Source organism: Harpia harpyja, chromosome 8 (genome assembly GCF_026419915.1).
Source record: "Harpia harpyja isolate bHarHar1 chromosome 8, bHarHar1 primary haplotype, whole genome shotgun sequence".
Classification (NCBI taxonomy): domain Eukaryota; kingdom Metazoa; phylum Chordata; class Aves; order Accipitriformes; family Accipitridae; genus Harpia; species Harpia harpyja.
This window is the reverse complement of record NC_068947.1, coordinates 31,470,368-31,482,751: the sequence shown is the minus strand read 5'-3', so window position 1 is coordinate 31,482,751 and position 12,384 is coordinate 31,470,368. Positions and strand designations below refer to the sequence as shown.

The following is a 12,384-nucleotide window of genomic DNA, read 5'->3' as shown; positions in this document are numbered from 1 at the left end:
CATTTTGCAGAAAGGTTAACTGAGATCATGACTTGCTCAAAGCCCAGCTTCAGTGGAACATTGGACAAAACCTAATTCAAGCCATTATTGCTTCTCTCAGAGTAGGTGAATTTTTAAAACATTCTGAAAAGGTACAGTTAGAGAAATAACAGCAGGCTTGGTATGCTTCAGCTGTCAAAGTTATGTGGTACTTTAATGCTTAATTCAAGCTAAACATTAAGGTCATTAGAAGAATCTGTTGAAAAAACTGTTATGAAGCAGCAAACCGAGTGTTGTGCCTATCAGGCTATTACCCTTTACTGTTTCAGATGTAACATTAACTGGATTGGAATAAACAGAGTGGAAAAGCTCTTGCTTAATTGACATTTGGAAGTCAAAGACAATGGCTCTAAAAGGAAATATATTGCTTGGATTCCAGGAGACTAGCCAAAAATATGAAAAAAGAACAATTAAGACTACAGACCTAGTGTACTTCTATTGAAACTTCTTTTCTTTTTTTTTGAGAAATTTAAATAGTACACAGTAAATTAGATTTGATTTCTGGCAAATTATGCTTTGATGCTGCATTCAGCAAGCACTGGCTTCAATCAATGTCACACTAAAGCTCTGTTATGGTAATAGCCGCTTGTGAGGCTGAGCGGGATGATATGGAAATCAGATGGTTGAACATGAATAGAAAGCATAGGCCATGTACGAGGGGGCTTTGAGATGAGGGGATGGGGGGACCCTAAGGTTAATCACATCATGTTCAGAACTGTTTTTACAGCACAGAACAGTATTCTACTGCAAGAATCAAAATGGAGATAGAAAAGCATGCACAGTAGTGAGCATTAGTTGTGTTGTTCAAAATGGGAAGAGTGTGTTCTGTTGCACTTTCTAGATGTTGTTTTATGCATGACTGAATGGATCTTTTATTCTATTAATAAATGTATATGAAGGTAGCCTCTGCTCAAGTGTTGAAGAGCTGTAGAAAAAAAAGGAAGAAACAAATACTGTAAATGATTTCAAAGTGATTTCTCAACTCTTGTCCAATCTTAATAGTTAGCAGAATCTCTAATCTGTAGGGATGGATTGTATTGATTTCTTTCCCAGTAGTGTTATTGAATAATAAAGGTTACACTGAGTCACCAGGAGCTGATAAAGCTGCTGGTATAGAGAAGCTTGCCTGAGACAGTGAGTTCATCCCTCCTAGGTGAACTCTGGTCTCCTGGTAAGAAATGTGGCAAAAGACTTAGAAGGGGAGGAGAAAATTACCACAGAAAAATGTGAATTTATGGCAAAAGGTACACTGATCCCATATCAAGTACTAGCAACATTTTCTTCCAGTGACACAGTTTTGTAAGCTGATCTTGTGATTTGTGGTTCACATTGAATTCAACGATCCTTAGGGAATTTTATTGTCACGACTTGCTCATAGCACCTCCCCCCGCCCAGGTGCCCTGGGGTTCATACATTATATATTGCTGTGATTTTAATTAAAAGTAGATAAGTTTTAGTCCAGCATTGCTACTGCAAGCAGAAATGGAATTGTAACCACAGCAACTAATATCAGTGGGATTTTTGTTGTTGTTGTTTGTTTTTTTACTAAACATCCTCAATTACCTAAGGCAGCCACTATAAGACCAAACTCATTTTACATAATCCAAACAATTTTCAGATAATAAAAACTTTAGTAATCTTTTAATTACATGTACTTAAATAAAATGTCCTCATATACCATGGCACATGAGGCTTTATCCAAAGCTCATTGAAGTTGGTAGAAATTCTCCTATTGGCTTATGTAGTTGATAGTGAACAGAAATGAAATTCATTGTGAAGATTATTTAGGCAAGCCAAAGTGATAAAGATGAGTGCTTCATTTTAAACTCAAATTTTTTATTATCCATAAACATATTTCTGTGACTGGTTCAAAGGGAGCAAGGGGAAAGATGCTGACTTGTAAATGTTCTAAGCAAAATTCAGATAATGCTCACTGACACGGGAAAAAGGTTTGAGGAACAAGAAACACACTGGCTGGTAAAGCACCAAATTCTGTAAGACTCAGTTCTGCTTCCAGCAGCGAAGAAACAGCAGACCAACCTAATATTCCCATCTACAGTCCTTTTCAGCATTGTACATTTGCAGCAATAAATTAATTTCATAATAATCCTTTGAACAATCAAAGTTACACCTGGTACAATACTCAGTATCTGCCTGGAAGTAAGAAAGTCAGTTAGGGGGATGAGATAATGGCGCCTTCCCCAGATTGTCTTCTGACTTCTGGAACCCCATCAACATCACAATCTTCTTTTGCAAAGCCCTCAGAGACTTTAAACTGGGTATCTCAATGCTCCTCTCAAATCCTTACCACAATGACAATATTCATGTGGCCACTTCAGCTGGTCTTTGATACGTGTTGATATTTTAAGAGATCAAACTCAGTTCCAGTCTTACCAAATACAGATCAAGACTTGCCTCTAAGATATTTACACGGAGGATAGATGAAGGTCCCAGGGCTCCAGCTGAAGTACTATGTATTTTGAAAAGGGAGGTAACCCTTGACATCGTCTATGGAGTAGGATTACTTCCAGATACTGGCGTAGATGACAGTTGAAGGCAGTACAGGAATTCTTGAAAGAAAATAATGATACCCCACCTTTGTGTGTCATATATTAAATTTGCCTAGAAGGTCTGGTAGATACTGGACTTTTGGATGTTTTTGTGATACAAATGTAAGAGAAAACTGCAAACCCCTCCTTTTATACCTTGCTGTAACAACATTTGTCCTTTGCATGGCATGAGCTGCCAAAAAGTGCAGATATGAAAGTCAAGGAGTTTTGAAAGATGTTTTGCAAGGCTACTATTGCTGATGGACTAAGTATAAGAAAACAGAAAATGTGTCCAGTCTCAAACACTAGAAACCTGGGCTGAGTCAGCAGTTCTTTCCTCAGAAGTTCAGATCTTCTTAATGGATATTAAAAGTGATGTGTGGTTCTTAGGACACAAAGTTATTAGTGCACTATTAGCTATGACTAATGATAAATCAAGGGTGTAGCCTCTGACACAGGAGCCATTACAGAAGCCTGAGAGGATGACAGCTAAGGCCTATTACTAATTCAGATATTTCTTATCAGGGACAAACTAATGGAAGTTAAGGATGGTCATTTTCTTTAAAGTGAAAAGACTTCTCAATCTTATGGTGTGCTCCAATGATTAGGTGTGTTCACAGACAGGGAAGGATGCAACTTTTTAGCACGCTAGTTACGACTGAGTTGCCTGGAAAATGAGTTTCCTTTTTTTCTCTGCCAAGAGTATCATGTTAGCATAGGAATCTATAACTATTCCCTAGTCTGTATGAGTGCAGCTGGACTTTGAAACAAGTGCATAGATCTCATTTTGTGGACATTGTTTTCTTCTTTAAGTATGTTCTCTTCCTTGTTCATTTAGAGTGTTCTCCTTCTTCCATGATTTCTTCTTCAGATGGATGGTTCTGCCAATAAAAATAAGGAATGGGTAGGTTGTGGGGATAACAAGTGATTCATGAAGCCCTTCACTAGACCTGTGATATTATTTTAAAATGACATGGGTGGCAAAGCAGGTACTTGCTTTGGATTCCTCTGAAAAGCAGCTTCCCATAACCTAGGGGAGTATCAGTAATCCGTAGCTCGGATACCATCTTTAACATTGACACTGCTTCAAAATTAATTCTCATATGTTCTACCCCAATAGATCAAATACACAACATTAGAAGCACAGGGGGCAAGCAGGAAGAACTTTTAGCAGATTGAATGAAAGGAAGCACTGGGGAAGAGGAATCAAGCTACCTACAATGGGACAGAGGTAGAAAGCAGGGGGAAGTGAGGTCTCAGCAAGTTTATTACCAGGACAGTTCTGCTGTAAGTGTCCTTCATGCTGCTCCTGTCTCATGGAAAGTGAGAAATTCCTTTTGTTTTGTTTTGTTTACTGATTCCAGATGAGCCATGTAAGAACACAACAGTGTGAAAAGATCACACTTCAATCATTTGAGAATGCTAAACTTTCCTTCACACCTGGACTAATTGTTCTAATCTTCAATTTAAATTCAGGTTCTGAATTTCACATATAACAACATTTTTCTCCCTCAATTCTTCTGAAACACTTAAGCAGATAATCTCTGAAAGCATGGAAGCATAAGCATTTTTTTCTTTCTTTGCAACAGGTGAAAGAAGTCTAGAGAATCAATAACACTAACTGTCCTATGTATTTTGACACATAAAATCTCTCTTTTATCCCTGGATGAAGTGGGATAAATTTGCATAGTGGAAAAAAGAGATGTGAGTTAAACAATGATGAAAAAGCAGGTTTGGTTTATATTCAAAGTTTCTGTGCCAATTTCAATTAACCTAACAGCCAAATCTACATTTATCATTTTTATAACAAAAGTTGAAGCACAAAAAAAAAAAAAAAAAAAAAAGAATACTACCAAGACTTTGTTCTTCCTTCTTCCCTAGGACAATGTTAATAAAACAAAACTATGAGAATAATTATAAAAAAATCCAGCTCTGTCTCCTACATAGCAGAAGAGAAACACATCTACTTTCTGCCCCCCACCCCCATTTCCAGTGCTCTAAGTTCAGCATCAGCACTTTTCCTGATCCCCTTCTCCTCTTTGTTTTACAGTACATTTAAATATTAAGTTTAAATATCTGGTCTGAATTTCATCTCACCATTAGACTGTAGCCTGCTCTCATTTAGTCATACATCTCTATTTTATTATATATTGGCCAATAATTTCTTTTAAGCAGCCCCTGCACCTTACAGATGCTCCTGGAAAATCCCTTCTATAAAGTCCTTCACTTAATTTTGATGCTTATAAAGAGAGGTAGCACTGATTCTGTCTGCTCAATAACTTACATTACTCAGGACTTTGTCTACTCTAGACAATGCTTTTTAATTTTTTTTCTTTTTCCTCAAGTGTCTGAGATTCAGGATATACCTTTTGCTCAGATCAGATGGAAAAGTTGCGCTTTCCTAAAATCTTAACACTTGAGCCCACTTGCTAATGTAAACTGTACCATTAGGGGATGGCTTGTGCTACTATAGCTTCTGTGAGTTTAGCAAACAAAACAAATTATGCCAACAAAAAGACATGTAATCTGCCATGATTCCTTTTGTCATGGGAGATAGCAGGAGGGTTTGCTGGTAATGTGTTTAAAAAAGAAAAACATACCCCTTGCTGATACAGTATGATTTCATCAAAATAATGAGTGTAATCTGTTTATCTCCTTCAAAAAAACATGAATTCACATGCTGAAGAGAAGAGCTAAGGAGCTGATGAGAAGAGTAAAGAGCCTAGATAGGCTAATAGGCTATATCTATAGTGAGAAAGATGGTGAGTTCCTGGTTTGTTTACCCTTGAGAATAAAAAAGGCTGAGAGGAGATACTCTGCTCAATTTGGGCCACTGTTAAGTGAAGAGAGGAAAAAGAGTGAGGAAGAAAAAAGACTATTTATGCTGACTGACAATGCTAGCATTCAAGGAATTGGGCATACAGTAGTTTTGCTGTTGAATAATACTGAGATCATATCCAAACTGTAATATGGCTAGTAGCAATCAAGCAAAGAAGGTAAAGGGAAAAGTGAATGGATTAATGTATTGATTTCCATGTTCCTCTTGAAGGAAAAGTAAGCGATTTCTCCTTTTAGAAAAAAGGAAGGGAAAAGTTTGGGGGGAGCAAAGCATCAAAAGGCTTTTTCATACACTAATCTTCAAAGACTTGTGGAGAGACTCAGAATCCACTGAAGTAAGAAAACAATTCCCACTGATTTGAGCAAGATTCAGGAAAGTTAAAAAAGATTTACACATTGAACTTCTTAAAACTTTCCTAAGCTAGAGTAAAGTTTGGGCAATAAAAAAAAAGAAAAGAAAAAATGAGGTACTTAATCTCTTCCTGCACTTGCAGTAACTGGGTTTCCTCTAAGAGAAACAGTATGAGTACTGGGACATACTTGGTGCCACAGTGGAATGAGCCAGGACGTCACAGTATGAAGCTAAAACTTCAAGTACATACACTGCCATCTTTCACACTTATTGAAGAAGAATCCTCTATCAGATCTGCGTTTCTGTTCTGACCACCATCTGGCATACCCAAGAAGACTTGGAGCAGCTGGAAATCAAACCAAGTTTTGTGGACCAGCATGTAAATGCTTGGTGGGTAATGTGCTCAGTGTCCACTTGCAGAGCCATTCTGGCCCATATATTGTAAACGTATTTCTATATCTGAAGACATGATAGGATTCAAGTTTAAGTTCAGCTATTAGACTTTTGCCAAGGTAGAAATGCTATGGACTTTAGGATTTTTGACTGGTCTTTAAAAGGCTAAGAAATGTCAGAACAAGTCAGCTCCGTATTTTAATCTCTTACTGGTATACAAAGAAATCTGAATTTCATTCTATGCAACCTTTTCTCTTTAATCTGAAGAATTTGCCTATTTTTAAACAAGAATGATGCATTATTCTTTCACTTAAGTAGGAGACAAATCCGAAAAGCCTAATGTTCACTGGTGTCCTTACCCTCTTCTGAAAATTTCTATAGGTGGTAGCAGCAGGCAGACAGGCAACATACCATACTTCAATATAGATTTGAGATTTCTGCCACTGAAAGATGGCACCGTAGTGCCAAGCATGATCTCATCTCTTCTGTCACATACCAGCTGCCATTACTGATATTTTATAAATCCTCAGTGTCTCAAGAGAAGGTGATATATTTATGAATATACTAAAAATAAAAGCATTCATCCTGTATAGACTTTCCCTGCAAGAGTAAGAATGGAGAAGAGATCTTTCTCACTTACCAATCTGAACCATGTGAACAACATAACTTCTAGTCACAACAGCTAACACAACTTTGTTTAAAATACAGACCTTTCTATTTTATGTTTCATGCTGCACCACTCTTAACAGATCATTAAGTCATGCCAGGCTGATTTATGTCATGAAAACTTCCCAGAGCAGAGTGAAATGCGTCATACAGTCACATTGCACTTAAATGTGAATAGACTGCATTTAATTAATACGAAATTTGGAAAATTCGTGGCAGGTGTCTTATCTGTTTCTCTCTTCTCGAACATAGTAGGGAAGTGAAATTTCTGTAACTTGGGTGGTCTCCCTTTACTTCCTTAGCTAATTCCAAATACTTAATTTCTGTCCAGGTGGCAAAAGTATCTAGCTATTTGCTGCATGTCACTTCTTTCTGGGAAGATGAGTCATAGCATATGACTTGACTTACTGCAAGGCAACTGAAATGCAAAGAACTGTATTTTCACTTGGACATAGTTGAAATTAATTTGAAAACAGAGTACTCTGTCATCTGACTTTTTGGATGATTACAAAAAAAGCTAACTGAAACATCAAAGAGATCTTCATAGATCTTCTATTTGAACTTCAGGTGCTCTGTCTCAAAGCAATACAGCAACTGCTTTTGAAAAGAGGGTCAGTGTTATTTCAGTGGGACTATATGAAACTTTTGGGCTCCTCCCAAGTTTTGTGCTTCTTTTAGCAGCTATTCTCCTGCCCAACTACCATAAGAAATACAGCAGAATGTGTGAAAGTGAGAAAATACTAACTTACTTATCTGGAAAATCCATCTAATGAGTGAAATAACAATAGAAACAGTCTAAATAGGGATAAATATCATTTCCTAAACCCACCTGTTGTAAATCCTGGCGGAAATCTTTTCAAAAGGTTATAAATAAGAGATCATCTATTTTAAAAACGGGCAACACATTTATTCCTAGTAGCAAATCCAAACATGATGAGTAATCTGGCATAGAGCTGTTAAATTCACCAGGTGCCATCCACCTCGGGCCGAACCATACCTCATTTTGTCTATGTAGTATATACCATATGTTAATAACTGCTTGAACCAAACATGGTCATTGGTAATCCCACTTGAATTTTCCACTCAAGCTGAAATTTCAATAAAAATAACACAACTAACCGAATGTAAATATTTGAAACAGGCAAAAACTGAATAGAAAATGAAAATTATTCAGTTTGCAACAAGAATTGCAATCCTGGAACATTAAAAATACATTTCTCTATTCTTCAGTGACAAGCCACTGAAAGAAAATGGTTTGGTCTTGTTTAAAACACAATGAAGACAAAACATGTCTTCTTTGAATTGGAGGTAGTGATGAAAGGTAGAGGTACCTAGATAATTCTCAGGTGTCACGAAAGAATATAAACTTTCAAACTGCTCCCCTGCAGTTTAACACACACATAAATATATAAAAATGCTTCTTTTAAAATGTCACCCTCCTAGAGTGCTGTGTGCTTAATAACATTAAGTAGTGTTTGCTTTAGCTTCCTTTCTGTAAGGAAAGGTATTTTTGCTCTGCATTCCAGTTAACTTCCTGGACAAAAAAATGCTACAAGATTTGACTCACCATTCTTGTCAAATGACAATTTTAACAGAAGATGACTTGGGCTTCTTGGTGGGGAACTGGTGGTGGAGAGGGAATTTACTTTGTTTTGCCTTACTGTTTCGAAAAACAGGATAGGTAGCCACCTGCTTTGCCTACAGAGATATGAACTGTAGAAATCAGTTCCATTTCAGGTCATTAAGCAAAAAACAATAAAGGTATACACTATCATAAGGACAGCATTGCCTTTTTCTACAGGTACAGGATCAGATAAAAGTGATCTAAAGAAACTGATCTGCTTATACACAGCAATCACTACATACACACTTGTATGGGAGTTCTATATGTTAAATATCTTTGGGGTTGGACTTATTTACTTAATCTTTTCACAATTCACAAAGATAATCACTAAAATAAATAATTTGATAAAGACCATATGACCATATAATAATTATTTTAAGGTCAACCATTCTAATTTATGTTTCCTGAATAAATCATGTAAAAGAAGAATTTTCTTTGTACCAGATGTTCACTTGCAACAAAATAGCATAGGCAGGGAATATGCCAAACTGACCACAGCATGGTCACACAAGGGGATCATATACCTGGACATAAAGTAACTTGAGACCAAGAACTTCTGTATAAGCTTCAGAGATGACTCAATGGCCTGAAAAGTCTTAAAAAAGAATCAGTGCCCCGAAATGCAACACCATCAACACTGCTGAAATCTGTAATTTTCTTGTGAATCTCCAGTCATCTATTTTATGTGGCTTTCACAGAGCCTGAAAAAGGTCTCTGCTTTGTGATTTTTTTTCTTGCCTTTCTTTTAAGAGTGAGCAAAGTGAGAAAAATATCTAGAAGTACTTTTAATCTTGTAGCATTTTCTTAGTGAATAAAGAAGCAGCCGTAAATCCCCCCTCTCTCTAAAAAGAGAGATTTACATTAGAAGTATACTAAATTCATACTATATTTTCTAAGCAAAGGAAAATTTTCTTATGAGTTTACTCCAGTTTTACACTGTTAAAATTCTTTGGACTTAATTTCTGGAGAACTAGTCTAATGCCAAAGTAATATAGTAGTGATTGGGTTTTAAATCTTGCTATCAAAATCCCAAATGGAGAACAGTGAATTTCCATTCTGCACAGGGAATTCTCCAGGTGCGGATAAGCCATGCCATGACTGTTGAGGTACCTGGTTTGGCTCTACATATGTTAGTTCAAGCAAGCTAACAAGCATGGGATCACCTTAGTCCTGGAAACAGAGGCCTAACCTGGATTTTATCTTTAAATTATTCCAACCTTTCTTCCTTCAAACTCGTAACAGTGAAGAGATGAGACAAGTTCAAACTCACAAACTTTAGTCAAACAGGTATCTAACAAAAGTTTTGACTAAATGAAGACCAAACGCCTCAGCAATCTCCATAAACACTAGTACCAACTTTTCACACTAATCCAAAAAAAAAAATCAGAGTAACCATATTATTATTCTAAAAGATATATCTAAACACAAACTACAAAAATCAGGCGTAGTGCAACTGGTTAAATTATTTAGAAAATCCACATAGGCACAGAGTAAACATCCGTGAAAGAAAATTAAATAATATGTTCAGGATATTTATGAACACCAAAAGTGAATTTCAGCTACTGACAGTTGCAAATTTTCCATTATGCTCAGTTATATTTTTACAAATTTTCAGAAGTAATTTCAAAGGCATAGGAAAAAATCAAATTTTCAGTGTGGGAATTAAAAATCCAGAGGTTGTCCTCCTCTGGACTTGTTATTCAAAAAAGTCTGCATCCTATACAGTGCATTCCAAAACGCACTCCAAGATGACCCAAGGGCAAAAATCAACAATGAACTTTCTTAACAAGCACGGAAATCTACTCCATCCCCTCTTCGATTTCAGGACTACTTCATTTCAAAACTCTTTGAAAGATACAAGAAAGACGGGACATGCAAAGCCTGTGCTTTTACTGCTATGCAATAAAAGCGTAATAAGCTGATCGTTTAGGGCCTGGTAGAAGCTCACAGAAGTCAATACAATCCTTTCTGTTGATTTCAATGGCTTTTATACCAGACCCTTAAATAGACTGTTAAAAACATCTGAATGAGTGATTTTGGCTCAGTATCACCACACCCACCCTGTTTCACTGATTGGTATTTGTTGGTGATTTGGCAAATGCATTTATACATGACAGAGCAGAAAATACAAAGTTCAGAAATAGCACTTCGTCAGTCAAAATCACTTGCCTGGTGTTAGACAGTTAAAACTATTAAGCACTGGCTGCTAATTTCAGCCAATTAAATGCTGTTGCAAATGAAAGATGAAGCATTGCATGAAGCCATGCTAAAATGGATAGAAGGATGGTTACTTACCAACGGGGCGAGCTGTTGACATTACAATGGTGTAGTGAGAACATAAAAAAGAAATTAAAAAAAGAAAAGAATATCTGTCAGAATGCATGACGTGTAATGTTACCTTCCACTATGGATACTACCATGATTGCTAACCCCTCAAATGACAGCCTAAGTAAAATGTTTACTGTTGTTACTGTTTAGTCACGTGCCACTATTATCACATTTACTTGAGTATAGCATCTGAACAAGCTGACTGGAACCATTCTCTGAGAAACATTTTTATTATCTTCGCATGCCATCATCAAGTATCATTGTTAATGCCTGATAAAAGAAAAATTGCATCGCATTAGCACAAACTTTTAGATCCTGATGGACACATCAATTTAAGCTGCAGACTGCCAAATGTCATGCCAGTAGATGCAAGGCTTTGCTTTCTGAGTCAAATACCAATTGAATTTTAAGCATGACCAGTCAGTACAGCAGTAAAGGCTACAGAAAGCCCAGGACAGTTTTTCTCATTCAATAACGGGCATGAAAGCTTACAGCACACTGCTTTTTCCTCACTGACAGTGCTGATGAAAATATAACAAATAGGCTGAAATGGCCATAGGGATTTCAAGCCAGAACCTCCCAAATTACTGCTTAGATAACTTCTACTTCCTAAAAAAATTGCTGCTAAATGATTGACAGGTTAATACTGTTTCAGGTTGATATCAAGATTGAAAGCTGCTGCTGCAACAAGTGATTTCTTGATTATAGCAACAGCCCTTCATTATACTTGTGCTGGGGAAGAGGGCTGTCAGTGCCTCTGTTAATAAAATATAGACATCCCCTTTCAGAACAGCTGAAAAGTTGGACATAAAATTGACTCCAGGTTGCAACTGTGTAGGTGAAACCTCCCTTATTTTAGCAGCAGCAGTAGTTACATATTTCTGAGCAACAGCACATTCTTTTTTTCCTTTTTTCCTTTTTCTTTTTAAGAAGTTAACCAGCTCCATATGCTTATGTGCAGGCTAGGGTCAAATGTAAGATATGCAGATTCAGAGTTAACACAGCATGCAAGGACCTTCTTAGTTCTCAACCTTTCTATGGCTTTATCCTTAGTTTGGCATACCCACTTCATTTAACTATTTCAAGCCTCCTGCCCTTTCTCACCCATTATCTATTTGAAGACTTTCTGGCTTCTAGTATTATGGACATATCCCTTCTTCTGGAGAGAGATGAGGAATAAGAGGGATATGCACCTTTCCAAGAGAGGGTATGAAGGCTGAGTCACGGAATTCACATTCTGTTGTTTTTTGTGACAGCGTAACACAAACTTCCTGACTGCATCCTCATCCCCTGCTTTGAGAAGATGGAGCCATGAATGAAGGAGCTAAGGATTATGCTGTTGTTGCCAGGTTTGCAGCTGTAACTACACAACACCTGCAAGGACCAAGGCACCCTCAAAGTAAATTTTGAAATGCTATGTGGTTTTGCTCCTCTACGTGACAAGTGGTTACAGTAAAAGCAGTTTCAGACAAAACTGGCAAAAGTTTAAGAATTCAGAATTAAGGCTTCCTTTAATTAAAAAGACCATTGTTTGTTTTCCCTCTAAAGTCAATGGGAGTTTGCCCAGCCCTTTGTTTCCAGAAAATTCAGAGTAA

The 12,384-nt window shown here is 37.0% G+C and overlaps 1 protein-coding gene across 17 annotated transcripts in view; it reads right to left on the bottom strand.

The window, feature by feature from the left end:
• The window catches only part of ROBO2 (roundabout guidance receptor 2), a 959,254-nt gene that overhangs the window by 114,653 nt on the left and 832,217 nt on the right, over nucleotides 1-12,384 (bottom strand). For 11 of the 17 annotated variants that reach the window (XM_052794396.1, XM_052794399.1, XM_052794400.1 and 8 more), the window contains exon 7: nucleotides 10,757-10,768. The exons of the other annotated variants lie outside the window; for them this stretch is intronic. In XM_052794396.1, the coding sequence (XP_052650356.1) occupies nucleotides 10,757-10,768 (12 nt within the window). The remainder of the gene's footprint in view (nucleotides 1-10,756; nucleotides 10,769-12,384) is intronic. 17 annotated transcript variants of the gene reach the window in all.